The sequence below is a fragment of the Hyaena hyaena genome, unplaced genomic scaffold (assembly GCF_003009895.1).
Source record: "Hyaena hyaena isolate Hyena2069 unplaced genomic scaffold, ASM300989v1 scaffold_187, whole genome shotgun sequence".
NCBI lineage: Eukaryota > Metazoa > Chordata > Mammalia > Carnivora > Hyaenidae > Hyaena > Hyaena hyaena.
In genome coordinates, this window is record NW_024080820.1 from 331,021 (window position 1) to 354,535 (window position 23,515).

Consider the following 23,515-nt stretch of genomic DNA (forward strand, 5'->3'; position numbering starts at 1 on the left):
GTAGATTTGATGATGGGATAAGAAGGGAGTTGCTGTCTGATTGCTTTTACTTTTCTCAGTGAGATAAGTTCATTAAGGGAACCTAGAGAGGGGACTTTGGAGGGCAGTTTTGAAAAGGAAAGAGATGGTGTGAAATATCTGTTTAAGTAAATGTCTGACATACTCAGTTTGCAAATGGTTCTTCTTGGGTAATGACCCAGTATGGTTTTTGGTTGTGTTTTTGTTTTTTTTTTTTCCTTATCTCTCAGCCAAGAGGTTAGAGTCCTACCAGGAAGCTGTCGCTGAAGACGAAGATTCCGCAGACACTCCCAATGGCTCCCTCAGCAATATGACAAAACCGAGGACCTCCAGTTGCAGGACAGTTCATAATGGGCCCTTGGGAAGTAAATCCTTGAATCATCTTGCTGGGAGCTGTTTAGCTCTGGGAGGTGGAGAAGGAGCCAGTGAAGCCCCTCACTCCAGACAGGCTGCTTTCAGTAGCCCCATTGTAAGTGTGAATGCATGCCTTGAATCTTGCATATCTATAATGAATCATGAAAAAACATCCTCCTAATTATGACAGAGCCAAACACTGTTGTCTTTCTACCTGAGAAGAGACCACATAATTGCGCTTCAGTGTAATTGCTGCATAGAATTGAAAAGATAAGCAAACAATATCACAACTTCCTAATATGTGGGATAATTCAGTGTATCGTTTCTGAAATAGCATAGTATTTCTGATCAGGGCCAGTCGTGTCTGAGCCTAAAGAAGGCTGCCTTGGGGTGGCTCAGCTGGCTAAGTGTCCAACTCTTGATTCAGCTCAAGTTATGACCTCAGGGTTGTGAAATCAAGCCCTGTAGCGGGCTCTGCACTGGGCATGGATCCTGGTTATCATTCTCTTTCCCTCTGACTCTCTTCCCTGAACTCATGCTTGCTCCCCTCTCCCTCTGAAAACAAAACAATCAAACAAACAGAAAAACCCAGAAAGGCTGCCTTAGTTTAAGGACCATGACTCACTCTCAGAACAAGCAAAGCTTACCAGAGTTATCTCACAGACAGGCAAGTATGTCTGAATGACATATGTACTGTTAGTATCCTTCAAGGCCTTTTTTCTGCATTCTTCTCTCCAATCCCATCAAACCCTGAATCCCTCCATTCCAAGTCCCCAGAATGACATTCTCTGATATTTCAGCCAGGTATCACTTGAGTTCCCGAAGGAAGTTTTGGAAATTGTTTAGTCATACCCATTGACAAACCCATTTTGCTGTGGAAAAATCTAGAGGGCCACGTGGAAGATGGGAAAGAGGAACACTACTTACATGAAAGAACCAGAGTTCAAAAGTTTTGCTGTACTTAAAGTTGCTTCTGTAAAACTTCAGCTGCCCCCTTGCCTTCCACATATCATTAACTCTTGTTTTTTACGAAGACGGGGATTCCCAGGCTTGGGACTGCAACTGGTCTGAAGTAGGTGGCGTAACAAGTAACAAGAACAAATCTACTTTGGAGAACCTTTGTGTGTCTGTGTTGAATTTATTGTATGATTTCCATAGCAGAGATGTGATCTGAGTAGACACCAGTGGTCTCATTTGTTCTGGAAAGGCCTCGAAGGGAATCTCCTGGCTCTTTTCAAAATTGCCAGTAAAAATTGAGGCAGTGAGGGTGATCATTTCCATGCAACTCATTTAGGTCATTTCTGTGGCACTGAAGATATAAAACCTGTCATATTGTATCTTGGCCATACGTCAAACTGTTCCAAACATCCAGACTTAATTTTTTTTTCTCCAACTTCTGAATGGAACATGGGAAAAGAATGCATACAGCCTCTTCTGTGCAATCACTATAAGGCTGTATCACAAATAGATATATATTTTCTTCTCTTTTTACCTATTCCTGTACTGATCTTTTATACTTTCCACCCACAGGAAGTTAACCACATGTTGACCCATGTTTACTTGGAAATAGTAGGCACGGGTGACCCACTGGGGTTGTGGTATACCTACCCCCTCAGTTTCCTGATTTAGCCTCATTCTCGTCTTGGAAAAAAAATGATATTTCTTGAAGTCTGTTCTTTTATCTGTACCACCATTTCCTCCATGTAAAATTTATTCTCCTCATTGACAACCTCCCTCTATCTACCAAATCTGATGAAATACTTATTTCTTATAAGACTATATTAACTACTCCCTTCCAAAGACTTTTATGTACATATTCCCCCCCTTCCTTGCTTCTCATTACACAGGCCTTATTTATGTCCCTGACATGTACCATTACATTAGCTCCTTGAGAGCAAGAATTTAACATCTTGAATCCTCAACATCTAGCTCAGTAACTCACGTATTCACCCTCCATAAAGTAGTTTTGAAGGCTGTTAAGTGAACTGTTTCACAGGCTCAGTCTCCCCACTCAGTGCATTTTGTTTTCACTTGCCCTTTACTTCAGTGCCATGTGCTATTCTGATTGTATAGATGCCCTGGGGCTGTTGTTTTGGGTTTTCAAAACCACCCCTTATGTATAGGATAAAGAGGTCTTCCTTGAAATATGAGATCATCTCACTCTTGCTCTAGACAAGTTGATTTTATCCTTTTGAGACTACAGATTATTTTGAAAAAGCTATGGATTCTTTGACCTGAAAAATTAGCATCTGTTAAAATTTGGCATCCAATTCCAAAAGCCTGTCGGTGGAGCCCAGGTTAAGAACAGCAGCTTGAGAGCACACTGAGAGCCTGTGATGTCTAGAAATGAAAAATTATAAGCTAGAACCTTGCATGGGGAGGCACGTTAAGAGCCAGGAAGTACGGATCCTAGGCGGGCTACTGGCAAAAATATGCCAACATTGGGATTTAGCAGGTCATTGAAGCCCCAGGGTCCTGGGGCCTATTTAGAAAAAGAAACCTTTTCTTTGTAAGCCAAGGTTTTTTATGCTGCTTTCATCCTCTCTATGTTTTCATTCAACAAGAGTGCGGTTTGTTCTACCCAGGTGGCTACTCGCTTAGATCTCTGTATGGCTCTCCTTTCTGTCACTGACATCTCAGCTTCTGTGTCACCTCTTCAGCAAACCTTCCCTACCACCTAATCCAAAGTTCTTTTCACCCCACCCTGTCTCTCTCTGTCTCAATCTAAAAACATCTTATTTGCTTATGGATTAGTGTTTGGATCTGCTGTCTCCTCTAACTAGAATGTGAGCCACACGCAAGCCAGAGTCCTATCTGTCCTATGCATCCCTCTGTCCTTGAGGAGTACCTGATGTCATAGATCAACAATAAGTATTTATGGGATGAATGAATAGATTAATAAAAAAACAATAGGAAAATACTAGACACAGGGATATAAAACGAGTCACATACGTCCCCATCCTTCAGTTTTGTTTCTAGGAAGAGGAGACAGACCTATAAATAAGTAAATACAATCCTGTATTAAAGATGTGTTAATAGTAGGTTAACCCGCAGTAGAGTGAGGGCACGCAGAATGAAGTGTTCAACTTCTAATGGGGGAAGAGGGATCAAGAAGGGCTGCAGAAAAGAGGTAAAACTTGAGTTAGGATTAAACTAATGAGGAGGGGTTTACAGAGCATAAAAGAAAGCAACCACAGAGCCCTAAAGACCTAGACTTTGCAGCAATAAAAATGAGAATTGAGGTAAGAGAAATGGACCTGAATAGAGAGGGTCAATAATTGATAAACATAGGTGGGAAGTAAGCCAGAAAAGTGGGGGAGGTGATAGAGAATTACTAAAAAGGAAGCATGGTTCTATGGAAAGCCACCAAATTTAAATTGATGTTTAAATATTTCTTAGAGAGGGGCGCCTGGGTGGCTCAGTCAGTTAAGTGTCTGACTTTGGCTCCTGTCACGATCGTGTGGCTCTTGAGTTTGAGCCCCGCGTTGGGCTCTATTCTGGAGCCTGGAGCCTGCTTCAGATTCTGTGTCTCCCTCTCTCTGCCCCTTCCTCACTCATGCTCTGCCTTTCTCTCTCTCTCTCTCTCTCTCTGTCTCTCAAAAGTAAATAAACATTAAAAAATTTATTTTTAGCATTTCTTAGAGTTTCACTCTAAGAAACACTCTAAAGTTTTTTTGTTTTTTCTGGGTTTTTTTGTTTTGTTTTTTGTTTTTTTTTTGGCTTAGTGCAGATTAGCATTCTGAGATTCCTCTGGAAATGTTTTCTAACTCATGGGATCTCAAAGCACTAGATGACAGTATAATCAGAGACTTTGCCAAATATCACGTGCCAAATTTCCCAAGCATCCCTTGGCTGACTAAGCATTGAGTAAGAAAGAAGTCTCTCAAACTTTACCACTCTCTTCTATTGACTTTGGCAAGGAGGTCCTTGAGGAAAGGATTATTCTCTGAGTAACTGAGGGCCCAGGCACCAGCTCAGTGTTACTGTGTACGTGAGATGCATGAGGAAATATGGCTGACTCATTAGTGAACAGCCATCAGGTTATTAGTGCCTATAAACTGCACCAAACTGCAACAGAATTCAAATTTTGCTAAGTCTCATATGACAGGATAGTACATATTGATGTATTTAAATAGAAATTTGAGAATGCTTCGTGACAGCATATATTTTGGACCCATTGTGAGCCTGGTGACCTGCCCGTAGGTTCCTGTTGTGCAGGTATCACCTCACTCATTATCTCATTGACTTTACACAGCCACCCTGTGAGGTAGGTGTTATTTTTACCATTACTCAGAAGAAGAAAATCCAGCTTGGAGAGTGAAGCAAGCTGCCCGAGGACAGCAGCTGCTGTGCAGTGGGTCCAGGACCTAAACCCAAACTCATGTGCTCTTTTCTTATTAAGCCTATCTAGTTCTCACCAAACTAAGCATAAAATACACGCCATGGTCTTCTGAGCCTAATACCACATGTCTCACTTCTCCGTTGTTCACTCCTATCTCTACGTCACCTCTGCTGGCTTCCTGCAGTCAGTATGCTTTGCCATCCAACTACATCAACGACTCCTCTGGAATACAGTGGCATTTTTGCACAATTTGATTTGTAGCTGATGATCCCTCTCTTGATTCATCTGAAAGATTTCTAAAGTCGTTGTCTACATGTTACTGTTTATAAACCATTTTCTAGTACAACGTTCTTTTATTAACACCAGCATTCTTCAGTTAAGTGTGCGAAGTACTGTGTTAAGCAAAATGGATACATTTTTTTTCAATAGCAGAACTTCTTAGAGCTAATTTGTACTAAGAATATTTATTAAATTTTTAAAAAATATTTATTTTGGGGAGAAAGAGAACAAGCACAAGTGGAGTAGGGACAGAGAGAGGGAGGCAGAGGATTTGAAGCAGGCTCCATGCTATCAGCATAGAGCTGGATGCAGGGCTAGAACTCAAGAACCATGAGATCATGACCTGAGCCGAAGTCAAGAGTCAGACACATAACTGACTGAGCCATCCAGGCACTCCTGTACTAAGAATCTTTAAGAGAAGGGCACAGGGCATATATTGCCAAATATATTTGATGATCAGAATCTCTTGGAGGTACCTGGATGGCTCAGTCAGTTGAGCATCCGACTTTGGCTCAGGTCATGATCTCACATTCGTGGATTCGAGCCCTGCATCAGGCTCTGTGCTGACAGCTCAGAGTCTGGAGCCTGCTTTGGATTCTGTGTCTCCCTCTGTCTCTGCCCTCCCCTGCTCCTGCTCTGTTTCTCTCTTATCTCTCAAAAAATAAAATAAAAACGTTAAATAGAAAAGTAATCTCTTGGAGGAACCCTCATTAACGTCATGTATATTACTAAGTGATGTTCTGTTGCCTGTTCATACTAATGTGTATTTTGGAGAGCTTTTTTTGTTTATTTCTGTTTTTGTTTTTATTCTAATAATGATTTGAACCATAAAATATTTTGTTAAAGTAATATGGTATGAATAATGTCCTCACTTTAAAAGAGGTGGTACTTAGCAGTCATTAAATGAATCATCAGTTACTGTTGGATGCTCTGGAAATGTGTATTTTTCTTTCTTTTCAAATTTTTATTTAAATTCTAGTTCATTGACATACAGTGCAGTATTGGTTTCAGGAATAAAATTCAGTGATTCATCCCTTACATACAACATCCAATGTTCATCACAACTAAGTGCACTTCTTAATGCTCATCACCCATCTAGCCCATCCTCCACCAACCTCCCTCCATCAACCCTTAGTTTGTTCTCTATCAATAAGAGTCTCTTATGGTTTATTTCCCTCTCTTTTTCCCCTTCCCACATCTTTATCTGTTTTGTTTCTTATATTCCATAGGTGAGTGAAGTCAAACAGTATTTGTCTTTTCCTGACTGACTTATTTTGCTTAGCATAATATACACCAGCTTCATCCCTATTGTTGCCAGTGGCAAGACTTCATTCTTTTTCATGACTGAGTAATATTCCATTGTTTACGTATACCACATCTTCTTTGTCCATTCATCAGTCAGTGGACATTTGGGTTCTCTCCATAGTTTGGCTATTGTTGATAATGTTACTATAAATATTGGGGTGCATGTATTCCTTCAAATCTGTATTTTTGTATCCTTTCGATAAACACTTGGTAGTGCAATTGCTGGGTCATAGGGTAGTTCTGTTTTTAACTTTTTAAGGAACCTCCATACTGTTTTCCAGAGTGGCTGCACCAGTTTGCATTCCCACCAATGATGCAATAGGGTTCCCCTTTCTCCACATTCTTGCCAACACCTGTTGTTTCTTGTGTTAATTTTAGTCATTCTGACAGGCATGAGGGGGTATCTCATTGTGGTTTTGATTTGTATTTCCCTGGTGATGAGTGATATTCAGCATCTTTTCATGTGTCTGTTAGCCATTTGGATGTGTTCTTTGGAAAAGTGTTTATTCATATCTTCTGCCCATTTCTTAACTGCATTATTTGGGCTTTTTGTGGGGGTGGGGGGTGTATTGGGTTTGCTAAGTTCTTTATAGATTTTAGATACTAACCCTTTATCTGATATGTCATCTGCAAATACCTTGTCGCATTCCGTCTGCTGTCTTTTAGTTTTGTTGATCTTTTTTCCTTCTCTGTGCAGAAGCTTTTTATCTTGATGAAGTCAAAATAGTTCATTTTTGGCAACTATGTATTTCAAAGTAAGAAAACAGTCAACTAGATTTTGGTGGAAGGCGTTGTTCCTATCTCCTGTTGAGTTTAAGTTAATAGTCAAGGTACTCTCCATCAGTATTATGCATTCTGGATTTTCCATTTCTTTTTATCTGTAATTTTCCTATTCTTGCTTCCCATTGTGCCATATATGTTAACTCTTTGTTAGAAGTGTAAAGTTTACTATGTTGTTGTGCATAGATTGTGGTTATAAAGCTACTTGTCATGTAAATTGAAAGCTCTCATTTTTAGATACTTAATGTAAGAACACTTTTTCTTCTTGGGTTTTCAGGAAACAGATGTGGTACCAGACACCAGGCTTTTGGACAGATTTCATCAGATTACACCTCAGCTTTTTACTCCAGTAGATGAGACTGTCCCAGATCCACCACTGGACACTTTGTACATCATTGACTTTTTTATTGCATTGGCAATTTGCAACACTGTAGTGGTTTCTGCTCCTAACCAACCGCGACAAAAGGTAATGTCTCTGGGCTCCTGGGTAAAGTGTCTGCCTTTGGCTCAGGTCATGATCTCACGGTTCATGGGTTCGAGTCCCCGCGTCGGGCTCTGTGCTGACAGCCAGCTCAGAGCCTGGAGCCTATTTCAGATACTGTATCTCCCTCTTTCTCTGATCCTCCCCTGCTCACGCTGTCTCTCTCTCTCTCTCTCTCAGAAATAAATAAAAAACATTAAAAAAAAATTCAAAAGGTAAAGTCCCTGATGCAAATAAGGATCACCTTCCAGAAGAGAACTTCGGGTTTAAATGTACATGTACTGGCCTTGTTACGTAGATAATAATTAATACTATCACTCATGATAATAATAATAGCAGCTAACATACACCACTGAATCTGTGCTCTGGATATATGTTCTAAGTGATTTACTGGTATTAACATGTGTAATCCTCCGAACAATTTCTAAGTTGGGTAATATTACTCCACTATACCCCATCTTACCATTGACGTTAGGTACTTATCCTGGAGTCACAGAGCCAGTTAGTGGGGAAGTGGTATTTGAACCCAGGAAGAATGACTCAGTGCTGCTCTACTATTTTGCCTCTCGAAAGGTGGCTGATGAGAACAGTTCTTATGAAATGTCGCTGTGCTCATTTTGCATAATTTCCCTACCAAACTGAAGCTTCTTTGAGGCTTAGGAGACCTCCAGCGTCATATGCACTACATCAAGCAAAATCTTAAGTATTAGATTCATCATCATGTTTCATGATAATGTACCTTCTTCATGTATCAGTTGGGTTAGTTCTAACTCAATTTAAAATCCAATACATTTACAGTGTATCAAGATTCTGCAGTTCCCACAAAAGCTAGATTTAAAAAGCCTATTTGTAGCTTAGAATGTATGGAAAAATCCATTTTCAATTCAAAAGAAAAACTTGTTTTAAAGACTGGTGATTCACCACATGCTGTGCTGCCTTCCTCATGCGAAGGACTATCTTTCCTTTTGCAACACCCACTTAAATTTCAGTTTGCAGCACAACCCAATTATATTTTCATTTTCCATCAGATCGTCTCCTTTTGGCGAATTCAGAGGTGGTCAGTTTTAACACAAAAATAACTTATTTCCAGGGTGCCTGGGTGGCTCAGTTGGTTAATCGTTAAGCGTCTGACTTTGGCTCAAGTCATGATCTCACGGTGCATGAGCTCGAACCCCACCTTGGGCTCTGTGCTGACAGCTCAGAGCCTGAAGCCTGCTTCAGATTCTGTAACCCCCTCTCTCTTTGCCCCACACTGCTCTCTCACTCTCTCTCTCAAAAATAAACATTAAAAATTTAAAAAAATAACTTCTTTCCAATAAACCTTTTACTTGATCAGAAAACTGTTTTTATAAGATTTTCAGTTAGAGAGTTGCTCTTTGGAAAGTGGTTATGTACTTAGAGAATAAATCACTGGATATTCTTTTTTTTCCTCCTCATTTAACAATTTTTCTCATGCATCTGTTTCCAAAGTAGGCGTCTTCTGGTGTTTTTTGTTTGAAAATATTGTTGCCTTATCCCCAAAAAATAGAATATGCTCTTGTCTGAAAGAAAATCCCTAGAACTATAAAAGCTTAAGCTTCATGATATTTTGAGGTAATGATAGACCATGACTAAGAAGCTAATCAGAATCTGTAAGAAGTATGGAAACCTCATCTGTATCTGTTTCTCTTCATTTCTGAGTTGCTGATGAGTGTGAAAATTGACCAGCATAGCTCCCTCCAAATATCCAAAGATTAATAACGTTTAGGAAAATACTTTCATATCTTAGACATTTTAGAATGAGAAAACTTTAGGATATAATTGCCCTTCATAATTAATATTAAACTCTATGTTTAATCACTGATAAAAGTTAAGAGCTAGAAAAAAATCATGCCACAAATTAGAATATATTATGCTGATAATATTAAGCTGATCACTTCTGCTGATAACACTTCTCTAAGTGACTTTGTTTACCAGCCTTTTTAAAACAACAGAGAAAGTCATGGTAAGAATCTTTTATAGAATCTGAAAATTAAAAGAGAAAAACAAACCCATTTTGTTAATCTTTTGGCTTTCCTTCAATGTTTTAAATGTATATTATCACTCTTTTTCTTATGTTCATACAATTTTTATTTTTATATTATTCACACAAATTTTATATTTTTATGGCTTTTCCAATTTTACCCTATGGGGAGCTTTATAAACTTTATTTTTTAAATACTGCATAACATTTCAGAAAGATTTTCCTGCTTTGCTATTTCTGAATACTTAATTTGCTTATAATTTTTAAATTGCTATTGCTAGGATGTACATAATAAAGATTATGGATTACCTATATCTTAAGTTATTCATTAGGAAAAATTGCTGTAATATGCCCACTGCTAGCAATTTTTTAATCTTTACTATCATTTGTCAAGTTTCTTTCTGAATGGTTGTAGAAATTTATAGTGCCATCAGTGTTAGCACATATTTTTTATTATGTCCATTTTTACTTTTGTTAATGTTTTCTGGGACAGTTTTTTAAAAATGTTTATTTATTTATTTATTTTGAGAGAGAGAGAGATGGGAGGGGCAGAGACAGAAGGAGAGAGAGAATCTCAAGCAGGCTCTGTGCTGTCATCGCAGAGCAAGGCTTGACCTCAAGAACCTTGAGATCATGACTTGGGCTGAAATCAAGAGTCAGATGCTTAACCAACTGAGCCACCTAGGCACCTCTTTTCTGGGGCAGTTTTAAGTATGAAGAAGCAGGCTGGTAGCTCTTTAAGGAGGGATAATTCTTACCTAGGTTTTTCCTGGTTTGACTTCAACATTGTTCTGAACTGCTTTTGACTATATTACAGAGATCCTCCCAAACTATCTTTCCTAGATTGGACTCTCATCACTGAGTGGAATGCCCATCAAGTCCTTGGAAGAGATTAAGAACCTCTTCCAGAGGTTGTCTGTCCGAAGATCAAGTTCGCCGTCCCTTGCCAGTGGGAAAGAGCCATCTTCTGGGATCCCAAGTGCCTTTGTAAGCAGACTCTCTCTCTTTAGTCGAATGAAACTGACTTCACCTGTGGAGGAAGAAGTCTCCCAAACTAGCGAGAGCCCACAGGGCTCTAGTAACTCTGCTTGCCCTGCAGAGACTGAGAAACAGACCAGTGATGCAGACCTCACAGATGGCAAGGTGGAGTCCTCCCCTGCACAGCCGTTGGCCTCCAACCTGTGTTATGAGGCTGAGAGCCCAGACGAGGCGGCCTTGGTGTATGCTGCCCGGGCTTACCAATGCACTTTACAGTCCCGGACACCAGAGCACGTCGTGGTGGACTTCGCTGCTTTGGGGCCACTAACATTTCAACTCCTGCACATCCTGCCCTTCGACTCAGTAAGAAAAAGAATGTCTGTTGTCGTTCGGCACCCCCTTTCCAACCAAGTCGTGGTCTACACAAAGGGTGCAGATTCTGCAATCATGGAGTTGCTCTCTTCCCCAGGTAAGTTCATACAGAACTGAGAATGGGGATACGAGGGGCTCAGAAGTTCAAAGCCCCACTCTTGATGGTTTTATAAAGACAAACAAGTGGATATTTGGGGGATCAGCTGTTCTTTGTAAAGTGGGGGAAGCTGCCTAGCATTTGGTGAGAAAGCATGTAAGTTTGGGGGCTGCACAGACCTGGCTGCAGATCTGACCCAACTATGTCTTGGTGAAGTTACCTAACTATTCTGTGCCTAAATGTTCAACAAATGGGGACTGTAGCACTTTTTTATAAGTTCCTCAGAGGTTTAATGACATAGTATATGCAATAGGTAGAGAGTCTTTGTCCAGTGCCTACCAAACGGTAGGTGTTTGGTAAATGGCAGCTTGCATTATTATGGTTATTGCTGCTGTTGTTATTAATGGTGCGGGAATGGTGTTTGTATTAAGTTCATGGTACTTTTCCCCAGGGAGGAAGGAACAAGGGAAAAGTTTATTCTGAGGGTCCCTTTAATAAATGCACATTTGGGATTCAAAAGTGCAAGGTCTTTTATTTGTTGTGGGGTAAGCTACTGTTGTTTGTAAAACTGTGGCTTTAATTGGGCAGACTTGTGGGAATACTTGCGTTTTGTTAATTATTTCAGATGGAACAAGTCTGGAAAAACAACAGATGATAATAAGAGAGAAAACCCAGAAACACTTGGATGACTATGCCAAACGAGGCCTACGCACGTTATGTATAGCGAAGAAGGTGAGGCTCTCAGTTAGGCGCATCTTCTTTATTCTTCCACTGCGTAGCCATCACTTAATGATCGGCATGTATCAAACCTGGATCTGGACAATTGGGAAAGCCCCCAGATCATGGGCTCTCTGTTCACAGCTTCTCTCTTCTATATGTATTGGCCGTTTGGAGCTTGTTCTCAGCATTTTGCCAGAAGGGCACCGAAACGTTCTGCTCCCTGAGTTCTCACGTGGTATGTTAGAAACCAGAGTATCAATGTCCATCTGTCATTCTGGGCTCCAGTGAGTATGAAAGTCAGTGAAACACACGTAGATCAAAGTATCAGTGCATTAATTGCCATCCATTATAATTTCTGACTCCTGGAAGCCTGAATTGGAGACTGTAGCTAGGACCTAAGACACACATAAGGGTCTCTCATTTCTCACCCAAATTCTAGTTCTGACGAGTTGCATTAGGGAAGCTGGGGTCCACTGCAGACTCTTAGTCGATATTTAGTCAACCAGCTACATAGAGAATCAGAAGTCAACCCTACACCCAGTTGTAAGAAAAATGGAGAGTTTCAAGATCAAAGCAAAAGGAGAGAATTCTGCCTTTTCAAGTGGAATGACCCTGCCCCTGATAACAGTGCAGCCCAATAGATGTCCAGTTTTTCCTGTGTCAGATTGCCTTGTGAGCAAGAATAAGCAGCCAGAGAAATTGCCTCACTCCCTCTGCTTCATGTTGCTTTATGAGAACTGAAATGTAGATTTCTCCCTCTATGGCAACCTGAAGATAAAGGAAAATGTATCATCGGGTCCTTCTCCAGAAATTCCATTTAATATTTTTGGAGGAGTCCTTCCTTGCTCTGCTCACACAGCCCCCTCTCTCCTTTCACCTTTACAAATAACTAACTCCATAAACGAATCCTCAGAAGGTATTAGCGGTGCTGCTGGCTATGTAATACCTCAACCTGAGCAGTCCTGACACCACTTTCTCTACTGCACCATTAGAATCTTTCTAGATTTAATGACCAAGTAGAGATCTCTTCCAGCTGCATACCCCCTGGTTTAATAGATTAACCCACTTTCATCATATATGATGCCTAGAATTTCCAAGAGATATGGACCTATAGTGTCCACCCATTCTCAGTGGTAAAGTGGTCTGATCACAGAGCTTGGGAAGCTTGTGACCAGGCAGTGTGAAGATGAAGATGTGGATCTGGTATCAGTATGTCCAGAGAGAGGAATTCCTAAAACAGGTTGATGGTTTGGTATTTTGCTAGTGGTCACTCCTGGTGGGATCCTGCAAGATGATCTGGCCTGTCTCACAGCTTTCCCTCCTCCTCCTCCCCCCCAGGTCATGAGTGACGCTGAATACACAGAGTGGCTGAGGAACCATTTTTTAGCTGAAACCAGCATTGACCACAGGGAAGAGTTACTCCTTAAATCTGCCATGAGGTTGGAGAACAAGCTAACTTTACTTGGTAGGTAGACTTTGTTGTGTTGTCTGAATAGATGATTTTGAAAAACACTGGCTATCTGTAAGGAGGTTATTCACCAGTGTTTTCCCCTCTGTTTTGATCTAATAGAGCAAATAGTTCTGTCTGCCGTGTCCAGTCTGATCTCTACCCCATTTCCAATTCTTTTCATTCTGTTTTCCACTGCAATGAACTAGACTTCATTTATGGTGGGATCAGGGTGGTCGTCCTTAAGAAGATCATTTAAAATCTTATCACTTTAACTTAGAATACCCAGTCAGAGAAATATTTCAGTTCCTCCTGGCTCAAGAGGATTTCCAACTAAAGTTTCTTGCCAGGCATTAGATAAGGTATTTAATACGTGTTGTCTTTTTGAATCTGCACAACAAATCTCTGTCTTATTTAGAGGAAACTTGGAGCACAGATCAGCTCATTGACTCGTTCAAAGTCACACACTAACAACTGACAGAGCTACAAAGAAATTCGGATCTACCTAGCAACAGGGCCTGCGTTCTTTGTTCTGTTGACAACTGGACCAGTGAAATTTGTTTCTCTCCTCTTACTTCCTGATTGCTGGGAAAAGTTGCACAGCTAACATTTCTTGTCTCAGACTGAGCTATGCACTGACAGCACAGAGTCTGCTTTAGATCCTCTCTCTCTCTCTCTCTCTCTCTCTCTCTGCCCCTCACCCATTTAAATGTTTAAATAAACATTTAAAAATTATTTTACAAAGGTCACCTGGGTGCCTCAGTTGGTTAAGTGTCCAACTGCAGCCCAGGTCATGATCTCATGGTTCATGGGTTTGAGCCTCACATCGGGCTCTGTGCTGACAGCTCAGAGCCTGGAGCCTGCTTCAGATTCTGTGCTTCTCTCTGCCCCTCCCCACTTGAACTCTGTCTCTCTCTCTCTCATAAACAGTAAAAAAAAAAAAAATTTCTTAGTATAAAAAAAACTGCATCCTATTCTCAGGGATTCTGATTCAATTAGTCTGATGTGTGACTGGGACATTTGAATTTTTAAAAACTCCCCAAGGAACACTGAGCCAGTCACGGCTGAGAACCACTGTCTCCCAGTCTGGACATCTAGATTCTAATCTACGTGCTCACATACCAAGAGACCAGTATCAGAGCTCCATTCCTCTGGTTCAGAGAAAAACAATGATCTCCCTTCATATTGAGCCACAGAGTAATAATACTGCCTGTCCTACATCATTTCTCTGTGACAGCATCAATAGTGTGGGTCCACCTTTCCTCATCTGAAATTCCAAACTCAAAAACGCTCTGTGGATTTAGTGCCAGAACTCATTTGGCTATAAAAACCAGGCCTGATGTGATAAGCTTTTGTAAGTCTTTATTATCCTAATTAATGTGAACATTTGAAAGTTTTTTACAGAAACATTAATATGCTTGATTATGAGATGTTTCAAAACATGATAGATGAACTCTCTTACCTTCATGAAATTGGAAAATTTTTGAATTCCAAAACTTATCTGGTTGTTTTAGAAACGGGGATTATGGATTTATAATACGCATTTTTAATGCTCTTTCCTAATATAAGCCACTTATTGGCAAGAACATTCTTTGAAAGCCAGTCATTACCCTTGGGAGTATCACAGAATTAAAAAATTGTAGAGAAAGGTTACATAGTAACTGAAACGAGTCCTCATCAATTTACAGAGAGGAAGGCTAGCCACAAGGATTACACTCCAGTTTAATTAAGCCCATTGATTCTTAAGGCTTCCCTCCCAGAATAGTACTTTGTGAATGGTTTTGGTCTGGGTCTTTACACTTCTTTGAATCCCTGGAAGCTACTGGAACAGTTCCTGTAGTTCAGGATACAATGCAATTTCAGGCTAGGTGAGCTTCTACTGGCTTTGGTTTCTCACAAGCTCTGTTGCACCTTGGCTGTCTTTTAGGTGCTACTGGCATTGAAGACCGTCTGCAGGAGGGAGTCCCCGAGTCTATAGAAGCCCTTCAAAAAGCTGGCATCAAGATCTGGATGCTGACGGGGGACAAGCAGGAGACAGCTATCAACATAGCTCATGCGTGCAAACTCCTGGAGCCAGATGACAAGCTCTTTATCCTCAATACCCAGAGTAAAGTACGTATAATGAGATTGAGTCCATCTTTTTTTTTTTTCCCATAGCCAGGGGAACATTTGTGATTTGATGAATGGAAGGAAGAAAAAAAAAAAACAAACCCAGTAAGTATTAGCTCCTTGATAATTATTTCTGCTATCCAGAAGGTACCATAGTTCTTCTAAAGGCTTCATGGTTAAACATGATTCAAAAGAATTACTGCTAAAGAAAGTTGCCTTTATTATTTTTTATCTGCTTCCTCCCCCAAACCGGCCCCTGGATTTCCAGAGATTTGACAAGATTTAGCCCATAATGACAAACTATATCAAGTTCTGGGACGGGAATATACCTCCGTTTCAAGTTGAAGGGAAGTGATGATTTCTATCAGCATCAGGTGAATAAATTAGTATTTTTATGGTTAATTCCAAAAATAGACTCTTGGGATAATTATGCCCTCTAGTGGTAGTTCTTAGAGAGTGCTGTTGAGAATATCAAGTTTGTGGAACTGTTTTAAGGGAAGGGGAAAATAATTTTTTTTCTTTAAGGAGTTTAAGAGGTTTGGATCCAGCTTATTTATTTTTCATAATTATCCCTGCTCCACCCCCCATTAAACTCTAACACAAATGTTCTAATGAGTTGAATAGGCATTTTTTCTTAATTTTCCAGTATAGTAATAACCTCTGAGATTTGTGCATGTTGCTTAATTAACTTGGAAAGGCTTTCTCCCTCCTACTTCAAAGTCAGACTTAATCAGTGGCATCCATTCTCCATCAGCAACCTGCCTCTTAGAAATCCTCTACAGCTTGTCATCTGGATCGCATCCTGGGACTTTGTCACAGACTGCCATGTTTGGTTAGCCATGTTATTATGATCAGGCCTTAGTCAATACCTAACCAGATCATACATTTTAAGGAAAGAGAAGTCTTCTTATTCAGCACAGAGTGGGTTCTCCTTGGCAGTTGACTGTGGTCCCAGAGGCCCATAACCACAACTTGCAGTCAGCTACTAGTACCAGCCAGGTCTGAGCACAAGAAAATTGTCATTAGTCATGGTGGTCACTAAAATGGATGTGCCCCAAGGCTGGTAAGACCCTGGTTCATTTACTTGGTCTGCTAGTGGTTAGGTATGTGACTGTGGACAGTTTTCTCCTGGACCTTTTCCCTAACCTGTGATGTGAGAGTAATGCCTATTTCACAGAGTCATTGTAAGCATTAAATGAGAAACTATTAGTGGTAAATTAAACATGTAGTACCTGGGGCACCTGGGTGGCTTAGTCGGTTAAGCGTCCGACTTTTGCTTAGGTCATGATCTCGCAGTTCGTGGGTTTGATCCCAGCGTCGGGCTCTGTGCTGACTGCCAGCTCAGAGCCTGGAGCCTATTTCAGAGTCTGTATCTACCTCTCTCTGACCCTCCCCTGCTCACGCTGTCTCTTTCTCTCTCCTAGAAATAAAAAAAAAAAAATTAAAAAAAAATAAACATGTAGTACCTGTCACAAAGGGTTCAGTGAACATTGAAAAGGAAATGTCAGTTCTTTTTATTTGATGTCAACTTTGACATTTTTATGAGCAGTAAGATCATTAGGATTATAGAGCTCATTTGTAAATGCACAATTTGTAGTTAAAGATATTTAAAACTACCAAATTCAAGAAGTCTTTATAGAGTACCTACTATGGACTGTTCTAAGTGCAAAAAATACATTTTTTTTAAATTATTAAAAGCTATTCCACCTATGTGAATTTTCCAGGTAGCTAAACAGAGCACAGTGAACACAGTTTGGTTTTATGGTGACTCAGGGCCATGCATATAAAATGCCAGGCACATAGTAGGGGCTCAGTCACTATATTATTTTCATTTTTTTTCTCCACTCACCTCTCCCCATCAGGAGATGCTAAGAGTTAAAAAAGATCATGGAACCTGGTTGGCCAGTTAATGAAGAAATTGCTTCTGTGACCTAAGTGAGCCACTGGAAACCAGTAGACTATCTGGTCATTTCTGTAGTGTAGTACCTCAAGCTTTATGAATTTCCATCAAAAGTGGAAATCTGGTGTTCCTAAATCTGCACATTGGATTACAGTAAATGTTGCCACTTATAAGCTTTACATAGTTTCCATTCTCATAAGAGCCCTGGGTCTGTTTTTGATGGGGAAAAGGTTAATATAATTATATATTAGATTATTTACTGCCTTGTGATATATAAAGGCCTTTTAGGATTCATCACTTAATTTTTTAGGTTTTATTTTTATGATTTCATTTATAATTTTTTCCCTGAGAGTAACTTTATTTTCATGTTAATTAGAATCCATAAAAGGCTTTCTTATATGTGATCTTACTTGACAGTTATAGCAGGTATACAGATCAGGTAAAATTATCCTCATTTTTATAGGCTGAAACTCCAAAAGGTTGTACTTTGTCTAAGTACCCACAGCTAATTACTTGTCAAGCATACATTTTGTACTGAATTACGTATTATATAATCTGTATCCATCTGTAGTTATTTTCATTATTCTTGGGGTTCGGTTCTTACAGTTGCTGCAAATGCTGTATTAGTGAATACTAAACGAAACGTAGGATTAGGTTCCCAGAAGCCTCTCTGGTCACAACATTTTGTCAACCAATCAATATATATAATCTTGTTCCATGTGTGTTTCTATTTAAAAACAATTTATTATATGGATTATAACATTGCATTTATGGCCAACAGCACTGTAACTCATGCTTGCATACGGCTTATCTAACACACATATTTTCTCTGTAAAGCACATCACAACCTTCTTGTACGTAGACAGCACTATGCTCGGAGGCCATTTTAAACAGTGAAATTAACAGAGAGCACAAACGTACAGAAAATGTGTCACCAAACAGTGAAAAGGACACTTATGTACAGTATGGGAGCTGACATAAGACAGAGCATCACCTTGTTCAGTTTCAGCCGGAGTCATATCATGTGACTCAAATCTTTCTATCTATGTGTGTTTACAGATGACCACGAAAACACTACAAGTATTGATTGTAGGATTACAGATAAATTTTAACAAGTAGGTGAATTCACAGATATGGAAGCCACAAATAATGAAGATTGTGTGTGTATGTATATGTTTCTATAATGAAAATGTAATTTAGAGAACTAAATACATACTCAAATAAGAGGATAAGAATGTCCATAATCATTCCATGAACATAAAACTACAGATAATTTATGTTCATATTTTAGAGGGCTTCCACTCAAGACTGTATTCTGTGCACCCTGAGCATACAAAGACTGTAATTATAGTATTGTATAGGATTATAAGTATTTTTTCACTTAACAAATACCTTAAATATCATCTCATGTTAATAGGTGTGCTGTTTTTCAGACTTAAGGGTATGTTACCTTCTACATGTATCATTCTAATGTAACCAAACTCTAGAAGGTTTCTAAAAATAATTTTTTACTATTACATATTGAGCCTATTAAGGGCATATTTGATTCATCTTTGCACACTTTTCTTCAGAAGCTTTTGACATGTATGGGATCAGATTTGTTCCTAAGCTAAAGGTTGCTGGGTACCTCCATGTAACGTCGTATCTCTTGTCTGTCGCTTATGTAGTTAGTAAGTCCTTATGTCAGCTATGTACCCATATTTACTTCTTTCCTATGCATTTTGTTTTGTTGTGGGTTGAGAAATGCTTGATTAAACAGTATCTGAAATAAGAATGAATGACCTGTGAGTGAGGGGCTCTCTTATGAATCAACTCTTTCAGTCTTTTCTTTTTCTTTCAGTCTTAATGTCTAAACTTAAATGCAATGCTCCTGGATTTTGTTAGGCTCTGTCCTGAGGGGTCACTTGACACCGTAATTTCTGGATAATTTTGTTGTCAGTCTTCTTGATTAGAATCCATCCAGTGAGTATTCATTGAATGTCTGATGTGGCCCTCTCTTAGGCATTGGGAAGGCTTCAAAAGTAAATTAAAAACAATATGTGTCTTTATGGAACTTTTTACCTACATGGGCTAAAGAGAGTGGAGGGATATACACCCACCACACATGACCAGCACCACTGAAAACATCCCAACCAGAACGTAAGCCCCATGAGAGCAGTAATCTTCTTAAGCGTGTTGACCAATCCTAGTGAGTGCCTAGGATGTTTTCTAGTCTAACGTGGTTTCTCAACAAATACTTAGTGAATGAGGAGTGTTGAGTCCAAAAGAAGATAAAAATAGTTAACTATTGTTTTTCAAATTCTGTTCCATGCCTGACACTAGGAGCTGTGCACACATTATTCCACTTCTCCTTCACAGTGATGTTATGATATGTAGACATTTGCATTTTTCAGATAAGAAAGCTGAGGCTCAGAGAGGTTACATAATTTTCCTGAAGTCAAACAAATAGTAAATGGTAGAAAAAGACCAAAGAACTCTTGGGAGTTCCTGTTTTGAGAAGGTTAAATTGTACAAGTAAAGAAATTCTCAGCTATTCTCAGTTGTAGAATTGGGGATGAGAGGTCTCTTCCATCCTATTAACTGATCCCCACATACACACAGAAATCTCTGTGGAAAAGCTGGGGGGTCTTCAAAAGTAACTGGGGTTGAGGAAGTACCTGTGGTTGCCTTTACACAGCAGTTGCGAAAGACCGACAATGATAGATTTAGCTGGGTATGGCCGCCAAGGGAGCCCTAAGACCAACCGTCTTTGCCTCTTGTTTCAAGGATGCCTGTGAGATGCTGATGAGCACAATTTTGAAAGAACTTCAGCAGAAGAGTCCGGACTCTCCAGAGCGAGCATCGTTAAGGGAGGGTTTACAAGAGTCCCCAGCCACACAGGACTCAGGGCTGCGGGCCGGGCTCATCATCAATGGGAAGACCCTGGAGTTCGCTCTGCAGGAGAGTTTGCAGAGGCAGTTCCTGGAGCTGACTGCCTGCTGCCAAGCTGTGGTCTGCTGCCGGGCCACCCCCCTGCAGAAAAGCGAGGTAGTGAAATTGGTACGCAGCCATCTCCAGGTGATGACGCTGGCCATCGGTGAGTGGGGAGGGAGCCCCGCCCTGTGCTTCTCACTTTCGTGCCACGCCAGGGGCTGACTTCTGCTCCATCCTTCCGTCTGTACTTCTGTTTACCCTTCTGTCTGTCCATCCTTTCCCTCCCCGGCTTACCTTCTCCCTTTTCTCCCTGCTTACTCCCTATCCTCCACTCTTTCCCCTCTTCCCTTCATCACCTATTTGTCCACCTGCTTTGAACCATGTGGTAGGGATGTGATGCAGAAAATAACATACTAGGGCTTGGCTTATGCGTGAGAGCCCCAAATCATCTAAGTTAAGGAGGGTAAATGTACTGAATTATAAAACTGAAAAATCTAGGCATTCTACCTTCAGAAAAGTTAAATTCAGGGACATGAACAAATCATTTATTGATCCATTCAGCAAATATTTATTGAGTGCCCTCTGTGTACCAGACACCTTTCTAGGCACTGGGGATAAAGGAGTATATAAAATTGACAAAGTAATTTTTCCTAAGGAGCTTATATCCAGTAGGAGGCATATAGTAAAAAATGAAATGAAACAAAAAAGCCATAAATATACATCAGATAGTGACAAATGCTATTAAAAAAATAAAGCAGAGCCGGGGGATGTAGAGCACCAGGGGAGGAGGGGGCTGCTAGCTTAACTGTTTTTCAGAGACAGTCTCAATGAGAAGGTTGCATGTGGGCAGATACCTGAAGAGAACGATTAGGAGCCATGGGAGATCTGAGGGGAGAACATTCCTGGTGAGGACAGTGAAAGTGAAGGCCATGGGCCAAATTTGGGGTGCCTCAAGGCCAAAGTAGGTTAAGCAAAGGGAAGAATTTTCTAGGTGAGTGATGGGCAGAGAGGTGGCCAGTGGCCAAATCATGTGGGGTCCTGGAGACCGTTATACATTTTTGGGTTTTCTCTGAAGAGGTAGGGGGTCTTGGAAGAATGTCCAGAGGATCACATGGCTGCTGTGTTGAGAGTAACTATTGGGTGCAAGGACATAGGTAAGAAGACCAGTTGAGAGGCTACTGGAATCATTCAGGCAAGAGATGGTGGTGGCTTGAGCCCAGACGAGACATGAAACATGGTCAGATAATAGACGTGGTTTGAAAAAGGAGTTGGTGACGCATGCTGTTGAATTTGATGTGTCATATGATAGAAGGAGTTAAAGGAAACAAAGATTTTTGTCTCTGAGAACAGAAAGGAGATAGAGCGAGGAAAGCAGGGGAATCAGGAACTGATTAAACTTGTTAAACATGAACAAGTCCGTTAGAGATCTAAGCAGGGATGTGTCAGGGGCAGCACCAATATGAAGTCTGGAATTTAGCAATGAGGGATTGGCTGGAGATGTAAATCCGGGAATTATAAGTCTAAATGATACTTAAAGTCTGGCTAGTAGATGTGATAACCAAAAAATGAGTATAAATGAAGGAGAGAAGCTGTGTGAGATTAAGCTCTGAGCTACTCCAGTGTTCAGAAAATAACAGGATGAGGACTCCGCCATCTCTCATAGTCTCTGTTTTCACCTGGAGGTGAATTTTTCAGTCTCAGAGAGCTTCTCCCTTCAGGGTGCTGCTACAGCCACCGAAAACTCCTAGGTTACATCCTATCCTATCAGCAACCTGAGTGAAAAGACAGCAAGTCTTTTCATTTTGCTGGAGTAAAGAATCAGAAGTAGAGTGGAATTTTGTTCAGCTGTCTTATTGAATGAACATATAAATGAATGAATTGTTCAAGCCCCCAGAGCCAGATGTTCCTGAGGCTAGAAGCCCTGGACACGTCAGTTACATCATTTGAGTCAGGTGCCCATCTCTGAGCCAGTTACCCAGGCCAAGGAACAGATGATGTTAATTGTCTAGGCCCGGGTCAGTTCCCGTCCTACATCTGGGGGTTTTGGTTCATCCTAATAAATCACGTGGACTCAGAGTTCCCAAGGGAAATCAGGATACTGTTACCAGAAGACAGTGAATGATCAGTGGGCATTTGGGGACAACAAATGTTTCTTACCAGCAGGAATGTAATACTGCCCCTTAAGAGGCTTCCAATGCAGGGGCGCCTGGGTGGCTTAGTCGGTTAAGCGTCCGACTTTCGCTTAGGTCATGATCTCGCGGTTCGTGGGTTCGAGCCCCGTGTCGGGCTCTGTGCTGACTGCCAGCTCAGAGCCTGGAGCCTGTTTCAGTCTGTGACTCCCTCTCTCTCTGACCCTCCCCTGCTCATGCTGTCTCTCTCTCTCTCCTAGAAATAAATAAAACATTAAAAAAAAAAAAAAAAAAGAAGCTTCCAATGTGTTGGGGAGACCAAGAAATATATAGCAGCCATAATATCGCATGATAGGTATGATAAAGATATGTACATCCGCAGAGTGGTGCCAGAGTCTAAGGAAGAGGCATCTGATCTCAAGGGAAGATAAGAAGGATTTCCCAGAGGAAGTGACGTCTAAGCTGAGGGCAAGAGCAATTGAAATCCAGCCACATGAGGTGGGGGTGATGAGGGCAGTGTCGTAGGTACGGAAACCGTACGTGCAGTGTCTGGAAGGAGCAGGGAGATCCAGAAAATTGAAAGTAGAGTGAGTGGCATGGAAAAGGGGGAGATCAGACAGGTGCCTGAGCATGAAGGAATTTTAAGGCACCGTTGAGTCTGGAATTTGTCCTCATGGCAGTGGGAGACCACATTTAATTTCTCTCTAACTAGTTTCCACATAACTTGCAGACCCGGGATCAGCTTTGAAGGATTTGTGTGCTTGAGTGGTCACTGTTGCTTTGCACAGTCTATATCTGTTCTTTACGCTGCATACGTTTCTCACCTTTTCTCCTGTCTCCTGAAGGTGATGGTGCCAATGACGTCAGCATGATTCAGGTGGCTGACATTGGGATAGGGATCTCCGGTCAAGAAGGCATGCAGGTGAGTGGATATTGTGCACCCAAGTACCATGAACTTCGCCTGCCTACTCAAGGACAGCATATTTTCACGATAAAATCTCTGGTGTAGAGTAAGGCTGGCTGTGGCTAGATCAGGAGTAGGAGACAGGAAATGTGTCTCTCCATTCATTCATTATTTACTGTGTGGGTATTAGGGTATTTTCCTGGGTAATTTTAACCATGTGGTTCCCTTGTTCAGTTTAAAAAATATAGCTCATCTAGAACATAAAAAATATATATATTTAACCTTGTAATAGCTGTGACTTTTTTTAGTAATTTTAAAGATATTTTCTTATGGTTTTATTTTATTAATTTAAATTCAAGTTAGTCAACATATACTGTAGTCTTGG

At 40.6% G+C, this 23,515-nt stretch overlaps 1 protein-coding gene across 1 annotated transcript in view; it reads left to right on the forward strand.

Moving 5' to 3' along the window:
* The window catches only part of ATP10D (ATPase phospholipid transporting 10D (putative)), a 106,055-nt gene that overhangs the window by 62,942 nt on the left and 19,598 nt on the right, over window positions 1–23,515 (forward strand). Inside the window, exons 10-17 of the mRNA XM_039241109.1 lie at window positions 249–487; window positions 7,356–7,544; window positions 10,405–11,008; window positions 11,634–11,740; window positions 13,067–13,193; window positions 15,103–15,287; window positions 19,951–20,260; window positions 23,072–23,148. Of these exons, the coding sequence (XP_039097040.1) occupies window positions 249–487; window positions 7,356–7,544; window positions 10,405–11,008; window positions 11,634–11,740; window positions 13,067–13,193; window positions 15,103–15,287; window positions 19,951–20,260; window positions 23,072–23,148 (1,838 nt within the window). The remainder of the gene's footprint in view (window positions 1–248; window positions 488–7,355; window positions 7,545–10,404; window positions 11,009–11,633; window positions 11,741–13,066; window positions 13,194–15,102; window positions 15,288–19,950; window positions 20,261–23,071; window positions 23,149–23,515) is intronic.